Consider the following 25,522-nt stretch of genomic DNA (forward strand, 5'->3'; position numbering starts at 1 on the left):
GACAAAGGATGTACATCAGTGGAAACTCTCCAATAACTGGTGGAATTATATACTGTTACAATCACATTGAAGAACCATTTACAATTTTTAAAAAGGATAAAGATACTTATACTCTATGACTAAGGAACTCTCTCCTTGATGTAGAGAAACTCTCATGTGTGTGAACAGTGTTCAATATAACATTGTTAATATTAATTAAAAGTTGGAAACAGCATAGAAGAGGAGAACAGAAAAATAAATTAAGGTATATTCATACAGTTGGATATATTCAGAACTGAAAATGAATGATGTAAAGTTACCTTCCACAAATCAAACATAAAGCAATAAAGCAAGTTGCAGAAGGATACATAATAATGATGCAATTTATTTCAATTTCAAAAATATGTGAAGACAAAATTGTAAATTGCATATGAATAGATATTCATCTCATTAAAATTATAAAGACGTACATGGGAATAAAAACCAAAATTTTTGATTATTGGTTATCCTCAAGTAGAGTGTGAAGAATGGGATGATAAATAGGTGTCCAGAAATACTAAGTTGGTTGGTGGCTGCAGGAATATTATGTTTTAAAAAAAAAACTGAGTAAAGAAACCTATAGCAAACAAAAGTAAAGCAGAAATTTGTTGACACTATAAAAATCAGATGGGATTTGAAAGCCCAGAACACAATGAGTTGAACCTGAGATTAAAAGTTCAAAAGAGAATGTGGAAGGACATTCTGTATTTTGAAAGGAACAATTTAAGTAGATAGTGTTAAGTTCATAAACGTGAAAACATCGAATAGCGATGTCAAAACTATAAAGCAAAATTCATTTGAGATGCAATAAGAACTTGATAAAATATAATAATGGTATAGATGACTATCTCTCTCAGAATGGGACCAATTGATAATACATGCAGATATAGAGAAATTGAACTAATACATACAGATATAGAGAAATTGAGTAATAGATTCATAAAACCTGGCGCAGTAGATATATGTTCAATCTTACATTTTTGAGGATATACTTCATGGCTAAAGAAGATGGAAAAAAAAAAAGCGTCATGTCCTGGGTCATAAAATGAAAAAGCAGACAAAGTAGACATTTTATTGGATACTGCTTCCTGACCATAATGTGATAAAATTGGAAGTAAAAAAAGAAATTATGCAGAATATCTTACCTACGTAGAAGTTAAGAAGCAGTGTCAAGATATCCTTTAGAAAATAGAAGAAAATAAAAGAAAAATTGGAAATTATCTAAAATTTTCTGTACTTTATAGCAAAAACTCTTATCAGAAATAAATACCTCCATTATTGAAAAATAAAGATTAAAAGTTAGAGGGACTTTGTACTTACATTACAACATTAATTAAAGTACAATGAAGTAGGAAGTACAAATTAGTAAGGGTGTAGGCTAACGTGAAGAAACTAGAAGAATAAAAACTGTTGAACTGTTGAAAGGATCACTGACTACAAAGCTGATGTTTTTAAGGAACCAACAAAATGAATCAAACTTTCCCATACCTCACTGAGGTAAAATAGAGAGAAACTTTTGAATAAGGAAAGCCTTTTTAAATTACAGGATAGATTATAATGATTATAAGAAAAATATAGTACATTAGGATGACATGTAAGAGATCCACTTCTAATTCTTGGTAATAACATCATTTTGTTCTGTATATTTTTATGTGTTCATTTATTCAGTTTTTCACACATATACATAGTACTTCTGCCATCAATTAAAAATAGGAAGGGCAACATCAAGTTATTAATAAATAAGATAAAACTACAGGAGCACAAAACATGCCCTGTTTTGCTTCACTAGTAATCATCAACAAAGCTATCCTATGCTCCCTTAGTGCAGAACTGTGTTTTGATACAGTTTCCATGTAAACATTGGTGCATATAGCATTGAGTTCCTATGCCCTACCCTCCATTCTAGCCTCAGAATAAAATGCTGGGGAGATGTAGGTTAAAATCTGAAATAATATTACAACTGTCCTGACAGATTGAAGAAGAACAGAAAGTGTAATAATATCTACCGGTTGAGTAACTATTGCTTCTTACTACAGAATAATATATACAATAATAGCCAAAGGAAATTGGAAATGTAAATACAATTATAAATTGTTTCCTGAAAACCATTAAAAAATTAAAAATGCAGTAAATGGAGAGCTATGCTGTGTACCTTAATGGGAAACACTCAATTATATAAAGATAGAATTGTAATAAATCAGTTTGTAAACAATGTCATTCTGATAAAAATTTTTTTTTATTTAAAGGTTAAAAAAACTCTTCAAAAGCTAACTCAGATGAACAAATGAGTAAAAATGTCAATAGAAGTTTGAAGAATAAGAATAATGAGTAGTGTAATAAGTCTAGTAGACTTTAAATCAAGGAATAAACTTAGACAAGGGGTGTAGAATGAAGGCACAGAAACACATCCTGATATTTATATTTGTTTAGATACTAGAAACATAATTAAAATGTGAATTATTCAATAATTGGCAGTGGGAAATCATTGAATTTCTGGATCGAAGGCGGAGAAGAAGCCTTCAAACCATATCACCACACCCAGCACCTCCCCCACCATCAAAAAAAAAGAAAACCCAAAACCACAAACATTTTACAAAGAATACACATTTGGAATTGTGGACTTCTAGATCAAGTTGATAAAGAGAGATGAAAGAATTTCCCTTGTCCAAACCTAATGAAATAAACATTATATAGTAACATAGAGACTCTCCCCCTCCGAAACAGCAAATTCAAATGTGACCAGACAAGGAAAGCAGCATCACATAAAGCAGTGCATTCAAAATATTGACAGCTAAAAAAAAGAACCCAAAGATTCTGGAGTGACTTTGTAAGTATCCTTCCCTCATTTCTATCCCTGCAAAGTCAACAGAATTCCTAGATTTCTCCCTTAATAATCCCCACATTGGAGTGACAGGAATTGATTGGGTATGCCTGGTTTTTGTTCTTTAGTACTTTTGGTGAGTGAATATAGTTCTTTTTTGAAACACGAAGAATGAACTGAGATTGATGTTCTGTGATGAAAGTGGGATTCCAAGTTTTTGTATTAATATGTCATACTGAGGGATCAAGTCAATGCCTGAAACAATTTCTTATTGGAAATGAGATATAGTCCCTTAAGTAATGTATAGAAAAAGCACACCATCTTCTAGGAAAATTTGACAGAGAATGACAACACTAAGACATATAGAATTTAAATCAGAGTTCAGTGATTAAAAAAAAGAGTTCCTAAAAAGAAAATGAGAAAACTAGGCAAAAAAAGAAGTACTTTCAAATGGTTAAACATTTGGCCGGCCTCAGACTTCTCCCAGTTGAATTCAGTGCCAAAAGAAATAAGGCAATGTCTGCAAGTTCTGAAAGAAGGTGTGACCCGAGAACATTATATCCTGCCAGATTGTTAAGTATGTAGGCATCAGGTCAGAATTCAGAAGACAGACTTCTTCGTCTCCTCTTGAATGGCATCCCCAGTCAATTGAGAGCTGAGTCAAAAGAAAAACCAGAAATGGCGAAGACAAGGTCAAGGAAGTGAATTCATTTGAAATAGACAAAGACCCAGCAATTCATACATAACAGCAGTGTTACGATGAAAATAATTTAAGTGTTTTAAACCTTGATGTTCAGATAGCAATATAACTCACAAAAATTAGGTGACCTAAAGTGTGAGGATGGTAATTATCTGTCTTTAATATAAAAGAGTAAACTGATACTTTCTAAAAGTGAAATGTTTAGTTAATTAATTATGTAACACTTTGTTTTTACTCATAATTTTTTTAAGCCTCATAAAGATTTTTAATTAAAAAAAGCCTTTCATGTGGTAAAGAAAGTCATCTGAAGTTTAAAAATTTTTTTTATTGTTTCATGTCCTTTTCTTTCTTTTCTGTTAAATGTAAAATTATATTTGATGCTTTTTATTTAAAATAAAATTTAGTATGAGTTTCTTCTATCCTTCTTTATTCCCTCTTCCTTCCCTTCTCCTTTCTTGCCTTCTCTTATTCTCCATAAAAAGATATTTAATGTTTATTGTTATTTATTGTGTTACTTTTAGGTAGTAGTATTTTAAGTGTTGTACTTTCTATTTCCCTATACTTTATGAATTTCTATGTTGTATATGATTTACAAAAGCAATTACATAATTATGAAAAATGAGTTAAAATAAAAATCATTTTAAAATGCTATAGTAGAAAGAGTGAATATTAAGTATAAATGAAGAAATGACAGGATCAAAACTTAAAATGATAGATTTTATTCAAGAAAATTATAAAAACCTTTTATTGCCACAAAATCCCTTGAAATTCAGAAAGTGGAGAATATTTGTCAATGAGTTGACAAAGTAATAATTTTCCTGATATTATTAGAGATCTTATAATTAGTAGAAAAAAGATGAACACACATAAAAAATGGGTCACAGGACAGTATCAGGAAGTTCTTGTAAGTAGTATAAATGCTTAGAAACTTTCAATTGATCAGCAATTCTTGTCAGTGAAAATAAGATCTAGTTTTTACATACCAAACTATTTTTCTGATTGTTATAATACATAGGGTTGGTAAAATGCATTTATACCTTAATAGTAGAAATATAAGTGTACATATTTTTGGAGGTCAGTTCAGCAAAGTCTCATAAAAATTAAAATATAAAAAGCTTTTAACCTGATTTCAGTTTTTATCCTAAGGAAATAGTCATGATTATGCCCAAAGATGTGTCTAAAGGAAAATTTTATTTATGGTAGAAAAAAATGGGAAATTACATAAATGGCTAACAGTAGTGAATGGATAAAACAATTATGCTACTCTTTTTTTTTTTTTTTTTTCCGGAAATGGCGTTTTGCTCTGTTGCCCAGCTTGAAGTGCAGTGATGCAATCTCTGCCCACTGCAACTTACACTTCCCATGTTCAAGTGATTATCCTGCCTCGGCCTCCTGAGTAGCTGGGATTACAGGTGCCTGCCACCGTGCCTGGCTAGTTTTTGTATTTCTAGTAGAGACAGAATTTCACCATGTTGGCCAGGCTGGTCTTGAACTCCTGACCTCAAGTGATCCTCCCGCCTCAGCCTCCCAAAGTGCTAGAATTACAGGTGTGAGCCACCGTGCTTGGCCAATTATGCTCCATTTTTCTTATCAGTTATATTTTATGACACTGAAAAATACACAGTATATTGTTGATTTAAAGTAAACAAAGTATAAATTACCTTATATAGAACAATTTCCATTGTATTCCTCTCATCCTCTCATTTATATCTGTGTGTCATATGTGGATTTATATGCATAGCAATTAATCTGTATATAAAATGATATTTATAATGATTATGTCGGGTTACAGAATTATGGGGTTTCTTTTCTTTCTTTTTTTTTTCTTTACTGTTTTCACATATACTCTGAATTTGTTACAAGAAGTATCTTTTTTTTTTTTTTTGAAACAGGGCCTCACTCTGTTGCCCAGGCTGGAGTGCAGTGGTGCAATCTCAGTTCACTGCAACCTCCGCCTCCCAGGCTCAAGTGACTCTCCTGCCTCATCAGCCTCCCAAGTAGCTGGGACTATAGGTGCATGCTGCCACGCCCAGCTAATTTTTGGGGTTTTAGTAGAGATGGGGTTTCACTATGTTGGCCATGCTGGTCTTGAACTCCTGACCTCAAGTGATCCGCCTGTCTCGGCCTCCCAAAGTTTTGGGATTACAGGCATGAGCCCCCATACCTAGCAACAAGAAGCATCTTTGACCACCCCACAAAAAGACTGTTTTGTGAAGAAGAAAATTGAAATACATTTCAGTGGAATGTTTAGTAAGCTAATACATCTATAATGTGCATGATTACAAGATTCTGTAAAAATATAGATGACACTCTTGATCCATGTGGGCAGAAGTCCTGTCAAACTCAAGATATAAGCAAATTAGCACTAAAACTGAAGTCTCTTTAGATCTTAAAGGTAATTTTGATATTAGTTTTTCCAGTAAATGTCCCCCTGAAGCCTTTCCTGAACTAAACCCACAGAGCTAGGTCTTTCATTAGAAGTCCTATAAGGAACAAAATCATGTGATGTACAAGGGCAGTGCACCATTTCCTGCCTAATATGATGGATGGTATTTTGTTTATCTCTTGACTGCTGTGCAGCAAAATTTATGGTAAGTATTGTTTTAAAGCAAACTATAGGAGGAAGCTGACTTGTCTCTTCCCTGGTGTATGCACAGTATCTTCAAGTTTCCCCCAAACCTAGAATTAAGCACCTGTATAACCATTTGCATTGGAGGAGGTAATCAAGAGGGCAAGGATTTCTTTGGTAGCTGAAGTAGCACAGTTAAGAGAGTATTCTAAATTTCAGATAGCCTACTTAATTAATTAGTTCAGTTTTTTGAGACCGGGTCTCACTCTGTTGCTCAGGCTGGAGTGTAGTGGCGCAAGCCCACTGCAGCATTGATCTCCAGGAATCAAGTCATCCTCCCCTTCTTGAGTAACTGGGGATGAGAGGAGCCTGCCACCATGCCCAGCTAATTTTTTATTTTATTTTATTTTATTTTATTTTATTTTATATTTTATTTTATTTTATTTTATGTAGTAGAGATGAGGTCTTGCTGGGTTGCCCAGACTGGTCTTGAACTCATGAGTTCAAGTGAGCCTCCTGCCTTGACCTCCCAAACTGCTGGGATTACAGGCATTACCCACTGAGCTAAGATAGACTAATTTAGACATATGTTTACCAGCTCCTTGTAACAGAGATCTGTTTCAAGGTCTGTGCTTTGTCATTTGTTCTTTCCTGATTGGGAGCAAAGGAACACTTAAGGCCTCCTTTTCTTGGGCTAGGCGTGAGTTGGAAGAGATTTAAACCTCCCTTCCATTGTCCCATAATACTCATTAGCCCTGTATTTTTTTTAATAGCCATTTGACCTTTTTCAGTCATATTTAAGTGTTTTGCAAACACAGCCACAGGACAGATGCCCTAGCTTCCTTTTGAGTTTAGGTAATTTTCCTTTTTTCTTGCCTCGACTGAGGCGGATAGGGTAAGGGGATCAACAGTCCTGTGCCTTTTGTTATGGAGTGTGGCACTTGGAAGCTGATGTTAGAAGAGACCTTTTGCAGATGAATGGTACCCACATAAATGGTTCATTTGATTTCTGTATTAATTATGGTAGCAATAGCTGCCATAACTGATAGATAATAAAATTCTAGTCACTTACCAGGTAGTATTTTATTTCATGTTCACTTAAAATCCAAATAGGCTTTCCCAAGCAGTTGATTATCTTACAGTGATTTAGAGACCCAGGCAGCTTCTCCCACCTTGTGGCTCCATTGTCTTCCTTCTGTGGATCTGTGTTGCTGGCTTGCGGAAAGAGCATGGAAAATGTGCATGAGTGCTTTTCCTCTGGGTCAGGCCTCAAAATAATCTATAACTGTTCTGTTCACATTTTATTGGCTAGAACTCAGTTAAATAGCCACACTTGGCTATAAGAGAGGCTGGAAATGTAATATAGATGTGGACCCAGGAAGAAAGGAACCAGAGTTTGATGATTACTTTGTCAGACTGTGTCACAGTTGCCAAAACCAGAGAATAGAAAATTGAAGAAAGAAATGAAATACTGAGAGCTGGGAGAGAATATGATCCAGATTTTGAATTCTTTTTTTTTTTTTTTCTTGAGACGGTGTCTCACTCTGTCCCCCAGGCTGGAGTGCAGTGGCACGATCTCGGCTCACTGCAACCTCCACTTCCCAGGTTCAAGTGATTCTTCTGCCTCAGCCTCCTGAGTAGCTGGGACTACATGCGTGTGCCACCACACCCGGCTGATTTTTGTATTTTTAGTAGAGATGGGGTTTCACCATATTGTCCAGGCTTGTCTCGAACTCCGGACCTCGTGATCCGCACACCTCAGCCTCTGAAAGTGCTGGGATTACAGGTGTGAGCCACTGCTCCCGGCCCAGATCTTGAATTCTAAGGAAGTAACACAAATGAGAGGCCGGTAGTAATTCTTGAGCTAGAGCTAAGAGTTCTAGGATGGTTCCTTTAATGGAACCTTCTATCCTAAGTGTGGGTGTGGGAGGGACAAAATTAAATCAGGCAACATTAAGTAGAAAGGTATTTTTTAAATCCATTGGTAGACCACAAATACAAGCAATGATGAACTCTCTTTAATTATGCAGAATTATTTTGTTTTATGACCCCAAAATTAAGCTATCGTATTTACTTTTAACCATAATTTTAGTTCTTGATGTTAAAGTTTGTTACAGTCTATGTTATAAACTGAATTTGGATAGAAATGATTTAAAAATTATGTGGTCTCTATGTTAGGGGAAACCAATAGTATTAACCCAATAAAATCACTTCTAAATAGTTATTTGAAATTTGAAAATAATAACAATGACATTTATGTAATATTCCATAATCTGTACATTTCACATTTTAGTTCACACAGATATTTTATTTGAAAAGTTTTTAACAGTCTTGGAACTTTAGGACACAGTTGTGTTACAAACTGTTGTTTCTATAGATGGAAGTTCATAAAAATAATTACTTGAATTATTCTGTATCTGCTTGTAAATTGTTCTCTCTTATCTAAAAGTCATGTGAGCAGAGAATCCAATGTGTTTCATGGTGTTTTATTTTTCCCCCTTCTCTCCAGGAGAAAAGTTGAAATTATGCACACCCATAGTCTTTTCACTCTTCTTGGAGAAAGGCTGATGTTGCATACAAACACTGTGACTGTCACCACATACAACACACTTTATGAGGTAAAAATAAAAAATGTGTGATGAAAGTTTTAAGTGTATATAGTGGAAACCCTCTAAATCTATGCAATTGAGATGAGTAGTTGGTCTGTTAATCTAAAAGCTAATTAAACCAGAAAATGGTTTAATGGTAAAAAATGAATACATACTTTATATTTTTATTTTATTTTAAAACATATCCATGTACAAGTTTTGCCAATCTCTTTATGTCTATCCAAGAGCTTTTCTTCTCGTATGGGTTGGCTGACTGGCTTCACACAAAGTCTTTCTCACATAAACTACATCCATTACATATTATATATTAGTTCTACTTTCCCATCCCCACCCCTCTGTTTTTTTCCTCTCCTTCCTACTCTCTCCCTTTCTGCTTCTATTAGCTATATCCACTGCCAATATTAAGCTAGAGTTGCTACTGGGATAAATTTAGGTAAGAATTATTTGTAAAAATGATATCTGGAAGCATCTTTGGATCTCATCATTTCAATTTAGAAGTTCCTTTTTTATCACTTCCAACAAATGGAACAGTTTTGGGTTCAGTATTTTCTACAAAATGTGTATACTACCTTACAAGAGTGGCTACTTTCATTTTTAAATGCTAGTAAAATGTTAGTAATGTCCCCTTACATTAACCTTAAGTCTGCTTTTCCTATAACTCATCTTCAGTGGTCCCAATTTTTTTTTCTCTAGCCTAAGAGCTAACTGCCAGCATCCATTTTTGTATGGCTCTAAGTTAAGGATGCTTTTTTATATTTCTAAATGGTTGAAAATAATCAAAAAAAGAATAATATATGAGTTGTAAAATTTATTGGATTTTCAAATTTCAGTGAACACAGTCACACTCATTTGTTTAGCTATTGCCTGTAGCTGCTTTGTGCCACAACCACAGAGTTAGAGTTGTAACAAGAATATTTGTTATGCTCTCCTCACCTTGCACTGTTGCTTGGCAAACTAGAAATTACAGAGATGTAATAACTCAACAGTGTTTCATGTACCGCCTGTATTGCCAAACCTAAGTTTTCTGCTTTTAAATACCAGTGCATACCCATCGTGTCTAAACAAGAAGAAAAATGGATTTCTAATCTCACACTTTGAAATACGGCAGAGTGTAGATTATTTTGTTATAGATTTAGATGAAAAGACTTTGCATCTGTTATACAAGGGCATTATAGTCATGCTAAGAGAAAACTTACAGGTACTACCAAATATCCATAATATTATGCCTAACTTGGAAGAGCAGTGGTCAGGAAACAAACAGAATATCTCATCATTGTAGATTTATTTATAAAAATATTTTTAAAATGAAAATGAGAGACATTGAGAAAGGCAGACGCTGAGATTCTGAATGAAATTGTACTATAATTTTGAATTAACCTGTAGTCTCAGTTACTTGGAGGGCTGAGGCAGGAGGATTGCTTGATCCCAGGAGGTCAAGGCTGCACTGAGCTGAGATTGCGCTGCTGCACTCCAGCCTGAGTGACAAAGTGAGACTCTGCCCCCTTCAGAAAAACAAAACAAAACAAAAACAAAAACAAATTTACTCTTCTCTAATACTGTTTCTTTTCATGTAAGCCATGGAACAGATCAACTCAGTTTCAGATTTTGCACAGTCCTCAAACAGGATAGGTTTTACATTTTTTTTAATTTGGAGATTTTTCTATTTCAATTTTATTTTTTCTTTTAAAAATTTTTTATTATATTTTAAGTTCTAGGGTACATGTGCACAACGTGCAGGTTTGTTACATAGGTCTACATGTGTCATGTTGGTGTGCTGCACCCATTAACTCATCGTTTACATTAGGTATTTATCCTAATGCTATCCCTCCGCCAGACCCCCACCCCCTGACAGGCCCCAGTATGTGATGTTCCCCGCCCTGTGTCCAAGTGTTCTCATTGTTCATTTCCCACCTGTGACTGAGAACATGCAGTGTTTGGTTTTCTGTCCTTGTGATACGTTGCTGAGAATGATGGTATCCAGCTTCATCCATGTCCCTACAAAGGACATGAACTCATCCTGTTTTATGACTGCATAATATTCCATGGTGTATATGTACCACATTTTCTTAATCCATTCTGTCATTGATGGACATTTGGGTTGGTTCCAAGTCTTTGGTATTGTGAATAGTGCCACGATAAACATACGTGTGCATGTGTCTTTATAGCCATGATTTAAAATTCATTGGGTATATACCCAGTAATGGGATCACTGGGTCTTTGGTATGTCTGGTTCTGGATCCTTGAGGAATTGCCCCACTGTCCTCCACAATGGTAGAACTAATTTACACTCCTACCAACAGTGTAAAAGCGTTCCTAATTCTCCACATCCTCTCCAGCATCTGTTGTTTCCTGGCTTTTTTTTTTTTTTTTTGTACATTAAGTTCTAGGGTACATGTGCACAATGTGCAGGTTTGTTACATATGTATACATGTGCCATGTTGGTGTGCTGCACCCATTAAATCGTCATTTACATTAGGTATATCTCCTGATGCTATCCCTCTCCCCTGCCACAATAGGTGTGTGATGATCCCCTTCCTGTGTCCAGGTGATCTCATTGTTCAGTTCCCACCTATGAGTGAGAACATGCGGTATTTGGTTTTCTGTTCTTGTGATAGTTTGCTGAGAATGATGGTTTCCAGCTGCATCCATGTCCCTACGAAGGACATGAACTCATTGTTTTTTATGGCTGCATAGTATTCCATGGTGTATATGTGCCACATTTACTTAATCCAGTCTGTCACTGATGGACATTTGGGTTGATTCCAAGTCTTTGCTATTGTGGTGAATAGTGCCGCAATAAACATACGTGTGCATGTGTCTTTATAGCAGCATGATTTATAATCCTTTGGGTATATACCCAGTAATGGGATGGCTGGGTCAAATGGTATTTCTAGTTCTAGATCCTTGAGGAATCACCATACTGTTTTCCACAATGGTTGAACTAGTTTACAGTCCCACCAACAGAGTAAAAATGTTCCTATTTCCCCACATCCTCTCTAGCACCAGTTGTTTCCTGATTTTTTAATGATCGCCATTCTAACTGGTGTAAGATGGTATCTCATTTTGGTTTTGATTTGCATTTCTCTGATGGCGATTGATGATGAGCAAGATGGGGGAAAAAAGAGTGTTTTCGGATGTGTTCAATTAAATGAAATTAAAATTTCGGGGTCTGCAAATAAAAGGTTTTGTTTGTTTGGGTTCTTTTAGGAAAAGTACAGAGATTTATTGCAAAGAGAAAAGTACACACTCAGGAAAGGGGAGTGTGGGCTTACTTAAGAGAGAGTTGCATGCAAGGGTTTTTGGGGCTGCTACCTCTATGAGTTTCTTCTAAACAAGGGATGGAATATTCATCAAGATTACTGTAAACGGGTAGATATTTCTCAGAACTGTGATGCTATCTAGTTTTACTCCAAATATGGGTGTTCCTGTAACCATTATGGTACTGATGGGTGTGTGATTTTATATGTTAGTGAGTGTGTAATGAGGTCCTAGGTGAACCTCCATCAAATCCAGTGCCATAGTGGGTCCCATCAGCCTTAGCTATCTTGGCTCTCCTCCTGGCTTTTCAGGGTCTTATCAACCCCTAGCTTCTGCAGCTATTTCAATAGTTTCTTTTTGCTAGTCATGTGAAACTGCTGCCTGGAGTTTTTTATTCTCCTGCAACCACCCTTATTATTCCTGTTTCATTTCCCCTTCCCCTTCAGAGATTTCCATCTCTTATTCTTAAGGGTTGATGAGGGAGAAGGCTGGTCTTCTTTATCTACTTCCTGCTGATTAGAGATGTTGGCCTTGCCTCGCAAGGGCGTGGAAATCTCTGGCTGCCTGGCCTGAGGGCTCTAAGGGTGAGTCATCAGGAGACTTTGAATCCAAGGGAGGGATTGGAATCATTGCATGACTATCGTTTTGACATGGAACTGTTGTAGTATAAAAGACACAAAATTTACAAAGAGGTTAAACAAGTAAGGACAAAGATTCATAGTAATAAGAGAGCTATTGAAGGTCAAAGGAAAGAACCACATCACAGTTGGTAGGTATCCTTTGATGGAGTCCCAGATGGTTTGAGCAGTGAGATTGTATTGAAATTATGTAGCCAGGTAGCCTGTTAGTAAACCTTTGGAACTTTCAGTTCAACTAATCCTGAATTGTTAATATAAGAACAACAGGTGTGTTTTATTACTGTGCAAACCCCACTTTGTTCAGCTAGAACATAAAGCCTCTTGTTGTTTCCTTGACCATTCAAGCAGTTCATGCTTTGACCCTGTTAGAGCTTCATACAGTAGCTTAGCAATGATTCCAAATCCTGGGATCCAAATCTTGCAAGTTTCTGTCATATCCAGGAAAGTTTTGAGTTACTTCTTCAGTTGTAGAGGCCTGACCTTTAAGATAGCTTCCTTTTGTTCAATGGACATGGTATAGTTTCCTGGGCTTAAGATGTACCCCAGATATTTTACTTCCAGTTTAGAAATCTGGGCCTTGGATGGAGAGACTGGATACGCTTTCTCCCAGGAAGTTTAGAACTTGAATAACATTCTTATCTGAGGCCTCTTTAGTGGGTCTGCATACAAGGATGTCATCCACATATTGGAGTAATGCTTCCCTTTCTGGCTCTAGTTACCGTAATTCTCTTGCCAAGGCATTTCTGAACAAGTGAGGGCTATCCCTAAAGCTCCGAGGCAGTATGACCCAGGTATACTGCCAGGAAATACTATTTTCAGTATTAGTTCACTCAAAAGCAAACAAATAGTGACAGTCAAGGCATAGAGGGATACAAGAGAAAGCATCCTTAAGATCTAATATCATGAACCAATTGGTGTCTTCTGATATTTGGGTAAATATGGTAGAAGGATTTGGCACTATAGGATGTAGGGGAATTACAGCCTCATTAATAGTTCATAAGCCTTGAACTAGACAATATTCTTCATTTTCTTTTTAGACAGGGAGGACAGGACTATTACAAGGAGACTGACATGGAACTAGGAGGCCATGTTTTAAAAACTTCTTGATTAGAGGTTAGAGTCCTCACCTGGCTTCTTGTTTGAGGAGATATTGATGCTTATGTGGGAAATTACTTTTGTCTTTTAAAGAGGTGATCACTAGCTGACCACGTATTGCTTTGCCAGGAGTTTTTTGATTTCATACTTGTCGTTCCATTTCCAGATCTTATTTTGGAAGGAATCTCCTGTTTGTCTGATACAGGTAATGAAAAAACAAGTATTGCCAGTACTTCAAAGGAATGTTTCCCAGGGCCTGATAAATGTAAAGTGACTCCAACTGTGGCCAGGAAATCCCATTCCAATAAAGAAATGAGGCATAGAGTTTTGTAGCCTGAAGCTCAGGGGTAAGGTAAAGTGTTTTGATTTTGGAGTGCCATCAACATCCATGACAATGCAGTTATTGGAAGATAAGGTCCAAGAGTGGCCTTTAGGACAGAGTAACTTGCCCCTGTATCAATTAAGAAATTATTATTCTTTCCTGCCGTGTCAAGTCACCCAAAGCTCCTTAGTTGTGATGACCATGCTTTTGTGGGAGCCACCAGGAACCTTGGGTCCCTTCAGTCCTCAGTTATAACCGTTATGGCATCAAGTTTCCTTCTCCCCTTTGGAGCTGAGGGCAATCCCTTTTCCAGTGGCCCTCCTGCTTGTAGTGAGGACAGGGTCTGGTTGGGGTCCCTTGGCTGGGACAGTTATTGGTACTGTGTCACAGCTCCCCACACTTGAAGCAGCAACCATTACCTTTAAGTTTTCTGGGAGGTCTGCTTGGTCCATGGGTGAAGTGTACCTCTGGGTGACCCTGAGGTTGCAGGATGCTGCTTATAGTGACTGCTATCATTTGGGCCTGCTGCTATCTCATTGTTTGCCATGCTAGGTCCTTTCAGCATATTCAGCCCTATCCCTATTATTGAATTCCACATCAAGCATTTCATTAATAGGCATTTGGGATCCCAAGGCCAATTTATGTGGTTTTCTTCTGATGTCAGGTGCTGACTGGCTAATAAAGCGTGTCCCAAGTAAAGTTTGGCAAGCATCAATATTGGGGTCAATGTTAGTGTATTTCTTAGGGCCTTCACAGGCATCTCTGGAACAAAGCTGGGTTTTCATCCTTTCTTTATTTCTCTTATTTTATTATAGTCCACAGGCTTGGTGTTATATTTTTCATTCCCTTCACTAAACAAGTCACCATATGATTTCTTTTTCTTAGATCAACTTGGCCCTTTTGATAGTTCCAGTTAGGGTCTTTGTTAGGCAAAGATGTGGCCCCCATACCATATTCTTCAGAGTCCCCAGATGACAGATTGTTATCATAAGCCTGTGCCTTTGCCCAAATATGCTGCTTTTCTTCAGGGGTGCAACGCATGGACAAGATGATATGAATGTCTCCCCAAGTTAACTCAGATGAGAGTGAGAAAGCCCAGAATTCCTTCATGAATTTAGTTGAAAATCAAAGGTACATGCACCTGATGAATGATCCCAGCATCCCCATTGGCTACCTCCGTAAGTGGACATAACTTAGAATGGTCTCTTAGGAGGGTAGGAAACACCACTGCAGGTGACCCCATCAGGGCTCGGTTCCCTTGGTAGGGAAGGTTATATAGGGTGTTAAGGAGGCGGACTAGTAAGAGTCGGGATGCTGGAGACAGTGGAGAAGACTGGGGAGTTAAAGGTGGAGCTGGGTAAGAGGGAGAAGCCATGGGTGCCAGACTGTGTCTAGGTTAGGAGGTGAGGGAAGGCTCCTGAGAGGTATATTTCCCAAAAGGGGATCATTTAGGATATCTGGTTCCCCATTTGGTTCCCTTAAAGGGGTATGAGCATAACAAAGGTGGGAATTCCTGTGAAGCTCAGGGTTTTGATAAAGAGCTATGAAGGCCTGTACATACAATATTTGAGTCAATTTTTTCTTATGTTCACAAAAAAGATCTAATTACAAGATGGTATTAAAATGTAGGGTCCTGTTCTTTGGCTATTGTACTCCATTTTCTGAAAGAGAGTTACTGTTGGCTTTGACTTGTTCTTGGGACAACTGACCACGAGTGATTCTAAAATAGGGCTGATGATGCTCCAGGCTGGCTCATCATAAAGATAATACTGGTGGACCGGGTGAGATTTCCAAACACTGGTGGGACCTTCACCTCAGCTGGTGTTCAGGCTCTTGATAATAGGAGTTCAAGGATGAGTCAGAAAATAGTGATAGCATGGAGATTTCTTGCAAAGAGAAAAGTACAAACTGAAGATAGGGGAGTGTGGGTGTACTCAAGAGAAATAGTTGCATGCAAGGGGGTTTAGGGCAACTTCCTTTATGCAGAAATAAAGTTTAATAGAACATAACTCATTAAGTAAAGTCCATTGGTCACTTGACATTACAGAGTTAAGTAGTTGTAATGGAGATTATATGATCCACAAATCCTAAAATACTATCTGATCTTATCTATAAAAAATTTGCTGACCACTGCTCCACAGCAGTACAGAGAAATTTAACTCCCCTCTGTTGTTCTTTTTATTACAGTCTGTATTATATTCTTCTATCAGAATTAATATTCATCATTGCAAAAATTTGGAAAATGTAGAAATGCAACAAAATAAAATTTAGCAATTATGTCTGATTCATACTTAAGAATATATATATATATATATTTCTCAACTCATACACATATGCACACAAAACTTTTATAAAATGTTATCCTAAATATAGTTTTCTTGTACAGCTTTTTGCACTTATATTTACAAATATATTTATCACAAAATATCTGTAGCTGGGAAGGGTAAACTTTTCTGGTAAACGGACAGATAGTAATATTTCAGGCTTTGTGGGCTGTGCAGTGTCTGTCACAACTACTCAAATCTGTTGTAGCTCAGAAGCAGCCATGGACAGGATGAATCAGACAGGCTGTGTACCAGCAAAACGGTATTACAGAAAGAGGTGGCAGGCTAGATTTGGCCCACGGGCCGTAGTTTTCTGACCGCTACTCTATAATATTACTTTTAACTACTTGATTTTTTCTCTATTTTATGTTCTCATCAGTTAAGAGTGGCTGCTCTTCAGATTAGTGAAGAAATCTACTGACTACTCTGAATTGTTTGTTTGTTTCTGAGCTTAATATTCCCACTTTGTGTCAATCATTCCTCAAATCACAAGAGTAGTAAACCATGCCTTTCTGAACAGTGCCTTTTTGAATTATAGTAATGTTTTAGTATTGTTTCAATATTTTGCACACAGAACTGAATAAGTACTAGCATAATGGCTTTTCCCTATGCAGAGTATAATGAGGCCATTTTCTTTCTTTATTCTGATACTGTATTTCCCTCATCATAGTAACTATTTTTTATTGATCACCTCTCATGACAAACATGGTAAATTCTTTATGAACATTGTTTCAGATCTTACAGCTACCCTATGATAATGGTATTTTTTATTTCTTTTTAAAATAGACAAATTAAGACTCACAGGTTAAATAATTTGCTATATGTCATGCCACTAATAAATAATCATAAAGTAGGTAGGTTCCATGATATATATGCATAATGCAAAAATGTCAGAATCTCTCCTCAGTTGACAGCATTAAAGTCCTCCTCTGAATCAAAACCTGCTACAATATCAAATTAGGCTTCTGAAAGCTGCTGCCTAATATTGATGAACGTGTGTTTATCTTTTGATTTTTTGAACCTACTAATTGCTTTGGTCAATGATGCCTATGTAAGTTTTTAATCATTGTTTTACCTATGTGAATTTTTGAGCATCTGCTTATTTTGACCTCTTATCCATAATAGAGAGTCTGAGTAGTCAGTGGAACTTTATATAAGAGTGTAGCATAATAACATAATATGTTGAATTTGAAAAACCATTGTGTAGTACTAACCTTTTAATAAGAAAATTTGGAATACATGTATACACACATATATGTATTTCTATTAGTCTTCCTGAAAAGTGACTCAATACAAGTACAGCAGCGTTTTTACCCACCACCTATACTTCTGTGTATTCCTGGTATCCAGATTTTGGTCTCTAGTGATATTCTACACAAAACAAAGCCAAATAATTGTCTTAGATGAGGAAAACTCAGGGTAAGTTTGAATTCTCTGATACTGGATGTGGGATGAGGCAGAGCTCCTGAAATGATGAAAGAACCAACTTACAGGCCTCTGACCAATTTTAGTAATAATATTTGTTTTTCAAATAGAATAATGTTTATGGTTACTTTAAATAATTTTTCAAGGACTTTGAGTTTATAATGAACCCATATTCTAAAAAGAAAAGTTAATGTAAGTGTGCAAAATGCCAAAAGAGAAAGATCATAAATGATTGGTCAGCATTGTTAATGCTACAAAGTAGCAGAAAGGGTATTTAACATAAGCTTTAATACTACTGCCAAACCAAATTGTATTATTAGAATGACAGGACAGTAGATTACTGTTTCTGGATCACCAGAGTTTAAACATTACATCTTTTGCTGGGTCTCATCTAGTTGCAAAAAAATTAACTTGTGTGATGGGTATCAATTTAATTTGTATTAACATAGTAAAGGAAATTTAACTGAAAAAGGAAGTCACTTCCAGAGTTGCAGTTTAGGTTTAATTCATCTTGTTAGCGTCAATCAAGTTTTGTAGTCTTAGCAAGAATTAGTTGTTTGATAATCCAGAGTTTGAAATGTTTTTTTAATCTTCATTTTCTTTTTTCAGTTTGGGAAAATCACCTTAATCTCAGCAATGCATCAAAATAAATATTACTACAACTCTACGAATGTGTAAAATTAAGTGCAGAAATAATGAAGAACCAACTTATGGTGTTGATAATGATGTTTTAGAGTAGAGTAGAGTAAAGTAGAGTAGAGTAGAGTAGAGTAGAGTAGAGTAGAGTAGAGTAGAGTAGAGTAGAGTAGAATAGGAGGCCGGGCACAGTGACTCATGCATGTAGTAATCCCAGTACTTTGGGAGGCCGAGCAGGGTGGATCACTTAGGGTCAGGAGTTTAAGATCAGCCTGGCCAAAGTGGTGAAACCCAGTCTCTACTAAAACTACAAAAAATTTAGCCATGTATGGTACTATGCACCTTTAATTCCAGTTACTCGGGAAGCTGAAGCAGAATAGCTTGAACCTGGGAGATTGCTCTACTGCACTCCAGCCTGTTCGACAAAGCAAGACTCTTGCTCTAAAAAAAAAAAAAAAAAAAAAAAAAGAATCTGTAACTTTAACTAATGTTTTTTGAAGTCTTATTAGGATAAAGACTATGTTATAGTGATCTTTGAAACAAATTTTAAGTTTGATTTGATAAGATGCTTGTAATATAATAAACAATAAATTTTAAGTCACAGGCCGGGTGCGGTGGCTCGTGCCTGTAATCCCAACACTCTGGGAGGCCGAGGTGGGCGGATCATCTGAGGTTGGGAGTTCGAGACCAGCCTGATCAACGTGGAGAAACCCCATCCTACTAAATATACAAAATTAGCCAGATGTGGTGGCACATGCCTGTAATCGCAGCTACTCAGGAGTCTGAGGCAGGAGAATCGCTTGAACCCAGGAGGTGGAGTTTGCAGTGAGCCGAGATTATAGCATTGCACTCCAGTCTGGGCAAGAAGAGCGAAACTCTGTCTCAAAAAAAAAAAAAAAAGGCACAAAATCAGATTCTTGGCAGGACATGTCAGACAACATTGTATAAGTTGTGAAGATGTAAATATCTATCTTGATTATTTTGAAAACCAAAAAAATCAATAAATTATTTACCTCTGTAGTTTTCTCAGGTGAATTTATTCTGAAGAATATATACTAAGAAGTGAGTTAACTTTAATGGACCTCTTTTTGAAATTACTCAAAGCTATTTTATAACATATTATTTAGAAATTGTAATATTTATAAAACTTGTATTTTAAATTCTATTTGTATCTTTAGTTTTGCTTTGTTACTCCATCTCTAAATTATGAGTAATTATGTTTTTCTTTTGTTAATGATTTGTAGCCCTCTCTAATACACTTAAGAGTTGTTTGATTTTAGAATATGTTTTCTGCAGGCAAAACGAGTAGATTTTCATGTTTAATACACTTGTAAATCTCAACAATAATATCTGTTTCATTACTTCATTGTGATACTAGTTTTGCTTTATGGGTTCTCTTTGCATACTGTTCCCTTAATTTAATTAAACATCTGGTGGTGACACAAGGAGCCAAGTGTAAGATCTTATCACCTAAATGAGAGCTTTGTTCCTTATAGTAATAATTAACCGAAAAACATGTGTTTTTAAAATTAACTGTAAGGATATAACAATTTATGAATGCAATCATTTTACAAGTTAGTCAACTTTAAAACTAAGTACTTAGGCCGGGCGCGGTGGCTCACGCCTATAATCCCAGCACTTTGGGAGGCTGAGGTGGGCGGATCACGAGGTCAGGAGATCGAGACCATCCTGGCTATCATGGTGAAACCCTGTCTCTACTAAACATATGAAAAAATTAGCTGGGCATGGTGGCAGGTGCCTGTAGTCCTAGCTGCTCGGGAGGCTGAGGCAGGAGAATGGTGTGAACCCAGAAGGTGGAGCTTGCAGTGAGCCGAGATAGTGCCACTACACTCCAGCCTGGGCGACAGAGCAAGACTCCGTCTCAAAAAAACAAAACAAAACAAAACAAAACAAAAACTTAATAATCAAACTTTTTCTCAAAATTATAGAATCTCAGAGGTAGACAGTATGTTAGATACCATCTTATTCAAGCTTTCTATTCACAGAAAAAAAAAGTCATAAAGTTAGGTAGCTTGTCCAAACCTGTACAGATTCTCTGACCCGAATACAGTGGCAGTTAGATGCAACAGCAGGGTTAATAGTTTGCCTTTTTTTTTTTTAACCACCTCATCTCAAATAGTTGAGCCTACTAATACTACAGAATTTACGCATGATGAAGCTGGGGAGCAAGTGCTTCAGAAAGATAGCTTCAGTAGCTCCTGCTTCAGCCTAAAGTTCTGTAACACCTGAATTGCAAAATAATTCCATTTATAAAATGAAATTTCAATGTGTAATGCTGGGCTCAGGTGTTATCTCTGTAAATAGCACATGAAGTTACCTCCATAGTTATGATTCATTATTGTTTCCCTCCCTGTTGATTACCTGTATTCTAGCCACTGGTGACATGTGGCTGTTGAACACTTAAAACGTGGCTGGTATGAATTGAGATATGCTATAAGTGTTAAATACACATTGGTTTTCATGTCCATATCCAGCTCTGAACCTCTGTACAATTTTGTTTTACTGGGGGTTTGGGGTTGCTATGCATATCTCTTACCAATCCAGTCAAACCTTTGGGGCCCATCTTGAGCCCTGCTCTTCCATTAAAATGTTTGGGTCTAAATTCATCTTTTTTTGTTTATATCTCATTATTCCCTTTCTCCCTTTTTAAGCTTACATAGGTTCTTAATGATAGTCTATCATATTTTGTTACCTAATAGGGGCATGCATTTATGCCTGCCTCTAGAACAATAGTTAAATTGCTACTAGAAATGAAGTTGCACCTAGCAATGTATTTTCAGTCTCCAAACATTTAGCAGAGGGAGGGCACATATCTGGATATTAATAAATACATGTTGAATTGAGTTTCTCAATATATATTTGTCATTTTAAAAACCCTTGTATTTCAATATGTTATAGTTTTCAAAGCACTTTCACATATGGAGCTTTATTTAATCTTCCTAGCAGTTTTATTAGATAGACAAGGCAATTATTCTTTTCATTGTTAGATGATAAAGTAGGGACTTAAAAAGACAATATAAAAACTGGTGACACTTTTGTTTCCTGTGCAATGTGATTTCCTCTCTTTTGGTTGAAAACACTTTCTAACTATCATGGAAGAGTAGGTCCTGGTTTCTTTTAAGCTCATCCGAAGTTATTTTGAATCCTTTATTTATAATCACAATTTTCTTGGATCTCATCCACTGGGCTATAGGTACACACCAGGGTCTTTGGGGCAAGTTGTGAAAACTCCTTATAGGTATATACCAAGCAATAAGTGATTGTTCTTTAGTATATGGTTTTCAAATAAATTTTATCTCATGTCAACTCCATTTGATTAGGAGTGCATGTGTGGGATCCTTTGTGTAGAAAGTTGTGAAACACTGTTTAGTTTTAACAAGGAAGTGTTTAGTTTCATCAAAAGTATGAGAATGAGGGGAATGGGGGTAATTAAATGCTATATTATTTAATAGAGTAGGTCAGTTTTTATTTCTGGTCAATATCTTTTTTATGAACATTCCTAATATGAAAATGTCCTGTCTTAGTTTGAGTAGAAAGGGAAGGAAAATGAGACCTCTGGATGTCATAGTCCTTTTCTCATCAGAAGAGACCATCTCTCTCCCTCAATTTGCTTTTTCCATCTTCAGCTTCAACAATACAGCTATGTTCAATTGTCCTTTCAACTAATGTTAGTGGTTTTGCAGCAGTTTTTGTACTTAGGTTTAACTGTTTATTCAGAATTTGCCATGTTAAAGCTAAACAGGAAATTGAATCACAGATATAAAATGATATCTTTATTAAATATAACCTCATTGGGTTTATGTAAGAGGTAAACACAAGCTCAAGCCTAAAATACAGTGAGCAGTCATATATACATTATTGATATATAATTAAGTTAATTATTCTTTAATTTAACAGATATTTACTGAGTGCTGGTGTGTGTCAGGCATTGGTGCTGATTACTAGGAATATAACAGTGAAGATGATGTTCAAAATCCTGCTCCCACATTTTAGTGGGAAAGTTAGTAAATGTTTTAGAATTTTTCCTTTATTTGGTCAACTGTTTTTTGTATTTGAAAGAAATAATTTGAAAAACTCATTAGTAAATGACAACGAGCCACATTGTTAGGATGTCTCTACTAAAAGTTCTTGTTAGGAAGAACTTTCCCTTGTCACACTTATTGAAGTAGGGGCTGGATGTGGTGGCTCATGCGTTTAATCTCAGCACTTTGAGAAGCTGAAGCAGTAGGTTTGCAGGAGCCCAGCAGTTCAAGACCAGCCTGGGCAATAAAGTGATACCCCATCTTTACAAAAAAAGAAAGAAATAATTAGCTGAGTGTGGTGGCATGAACCTGTAGTCCCAGCTACTTGGGAGACTTAGGTGGGAGGGTCGCTTGAGTCCAGGAGTTGGAGGCTGCAATGAGCCATGATTGTGCCACTGCAGTCCAGCCTGCATACCACAGTGAGACTCTGTCTCCAAAAAAAAAAAAAAAAAAAAAGTAGTTCATAAATAATTTTATGAACACTGAAAAGGCATTTTGAACAATAAATTCATGAATTTCCTAATTAATCTTTCCTTCTATAGATACTGGTTCTGTATGTATAAATAACAAATAAAATTTGGTGAATACAGAGTTAAAGAGTTTAGAAGTATATGGAATTCATTAAAAAGTCCCTTTAGGGCTGGGCACGGTGGCTCACACCTGTAATCCCAGCACTTTGGGAAGCTGAGGCGGGTGGATCATCTGAGGTCAGGAGTTCAAGACCAGCCTGATTAACATGGTGAAACCCTGTCTCTACTAAAAATACAAAGAATTAGCCAGATGTGGTGGCACATGCCTGTAATCCCAGCTATTTGGGAGGCTGAAGCAAGAGAATCACTTGAACCCATGAGGTGGAGTTTGAAGTAAGCTGAGATTGCACCATTGCACTCCAACCTGGGCAACAAGAGTGAAACTCCATCTCAAAAGAAGGAAAAAAATAAAAAGTCCCTTTAGAAGAGATGTTTCTTTTGGTTTGGACTGCATTGATATTTCTTTTGCAGGTTCATTGTATATCTATATTTTACAATTGTGATTTAAATTGTTTTCTAAATGAAGTTCAAATTCTTCATCTTTCAGATCTTGACAGAGCAAGTATGTACTCAGGTCGTACACAAACCACATCCAGAGCCAGATTCTACAGTGAAAATTCAGAATCCAAGTGAGCAAATGGCAGTTCTTTATTGTATTGGGGTCGGCGCATGGCAACATATGAGACTAAATCAAAACTTTTCCTAACCCCTTAAATCATTATGGTGTTTACCGAGTTCATGACAGTTTTAACTCACCTTTTATAGTGCTAAGTATTTATTTGAAAGTCAGTAATACGTTTTGAGTTGAGCATAGGATATGGTTATAAATCTTTAAGTTTTTTTCTTTGTTTACAGTGATTCTTAAAGTGGTGGCAACTTTGTTAAAAAACTCTACACCAAGCGCAGAGCTGATGGAAGTTCGTCGTTTATTTTTATCTGATATGATAAAACTTTTCAGTAACAGCCGTGAAAATAGAAGGTAAGCAGTTTGGATACTATAACAACACTTTATTCCATAATTAATATTTTCTCTCTTTTAGAATTTCAATTCATTTCAAATCTTTTCCATATTGCTAAATACTTTTAATCATCAGAAAAGGCATATTATGTTTCTTTGACGTATTCAGTATACTTCTATTTATTTTTATATTATTTTTATTTTGTTATATGGATATTATATTTTAATTGTATATATGAATATACATATAAACAAACTCTTATTTAAAATGTAATATCCCTTTTAGTGGTACCTATCTATCACCAATAGAACTTTCAGTTGTAATTGTGTTGGATTTTCTCATTTTCGTCTATGCTTTCCACCCCATTTTTCTTATGGCTGATTGTTGTTCGTTTTTAAGCTAGTTAGCTAGAACATGGGGTAGAGTCTGAGGCCATGAACTCTGGAGTAGTCATTGCCTGAGTCTATAATTTAACAAATATTGACTGAGTGCCTATTGTGTTCAGTGTAAGACCCAGTGCTACACAAGATAGTCTTAGTACACAGTCTCGGTACATTCCAGTGGGAAAGAAAACCATAAAGCAATGATTAATACATAATGTGTTAAATACATTGTGAATGCTAAAGGTGGTAAGAAAGTAGAGAAGCAATAAGTAAATCTGACTGTGAAAGTTAGGAAAGTGATTTTGAATGACAATTAGGATTTTTCCTGGTAGAGAAATAAGAGAAAGTCATTCCAATTACAGAATCTATAATGTGCAGCATGACTGTACACCTTACTTTACTGAGGTCAGATCATATTTTCACTATTTTATTTATCAAAGTTTCAAAATAGTAAATTCTAACTTAATTTGGGTATTTTTAATGAGATCAATTTTTTTTTTTTTTCTCACAAGATGCTTATTGCAGTGTTCAGTGTGGCAGGATTGGATGTTTTCTCTTGGCTATATCAATCCTAAAAATTCTGAGGAACAGAAGATTACTGAAATGGTCTACAATATCTTCCGGATTCTTTTGTATCATGCAATAAAATACGAATGGGGAGGCTGGAGAGTCTGGGTGGATACGCTGTCAATAGCCCATTCCAAGGTAACACGGGATTTAACATTTTAATATCAGAGTTATTGCGGTGGATTAAATGGCTACAGATATGCATCTGGTGCCATCTTGTGGGCATCTTAGATTTTGACAGATTCCTGTATCTCAGTTTTGTATTTTTTTCCTCACTGTTCATAGACTGTTAGAACTTGAAAGTGGCTTATAGATGAATTAATTCAAACCCCAAATTTATAAATTAGGAGTTTCATACCCGAAGATGACCTACATCTGTTTTATAGCAAATCTGATAACTTTAATCTGAGCCACTTGCTCTTTTAACTGGTTCTTGGAAGACTATTTCATGAAATAGTCTCTGAAATATACTTTTTTTTTTTTTTTAAAAAAAAGCTTCCATAGTTAATTTAATGAATTATAACAATAGGGGCAAGGTATAAAACTTCTTAACACAAGGGAACTCCAACGAAAAACTGGCAGATAATCCCCATCTCCTCCCGTTGCGCTTGTGGATCTCAGCACA

General features: G+C 36.1%; 1 protein-coding gene across 8 annotated transcripts in view; it reads left to right on the plus strand.

Annotated features, from left to right (window-relative positions):
• NBEA (neurobeachin) overlaps positions 1-25,522 on the plus strand; it is a 741,630-nt gene that overhangs the window by 187,918 nt on the left and 528,190 nt on the right. For 7 of the 8 annotated variants that reach the window (XM_005585622.4, XM_065533144.2, XM_065533146.1 and 4 more), the window contains 4 exons: positions 8,618-8,726; positions 23,536-23,617; positions 23,844-23,967; positions 24,843-25,035. In XM_005585622.4, the coding sequence (XP_005585679.2) occupies positions 8,618-8,726; positions 23,536-23,617; positions 23,844-23,967; positions 24,843-25,035 (508 nt within the window). The remainder of the gene's footprint in view (positions 1-8,617; positions 8,727-23,535; positions 23,618-23,843; positions 23,968-24,842; positions 25,036-25,522) is intronic. The other variant, XM_074021837.1, reaches the window with a different exon arrangement.

This window comes from Macaca fascicularis, chromosome 17, assembly GCF_037993035.2.
Source record: "Macaca fascicularis isolate 582-1 chromosome 17, T2T-MFA8v1.1".
NCBI classification, from domain to species: domain Eukaryota; kingdom Metazoa; phylum Chordata; class Mammalia; order Primates; family Cercopithecidae; genus Macaca; species Macaca fascicularis.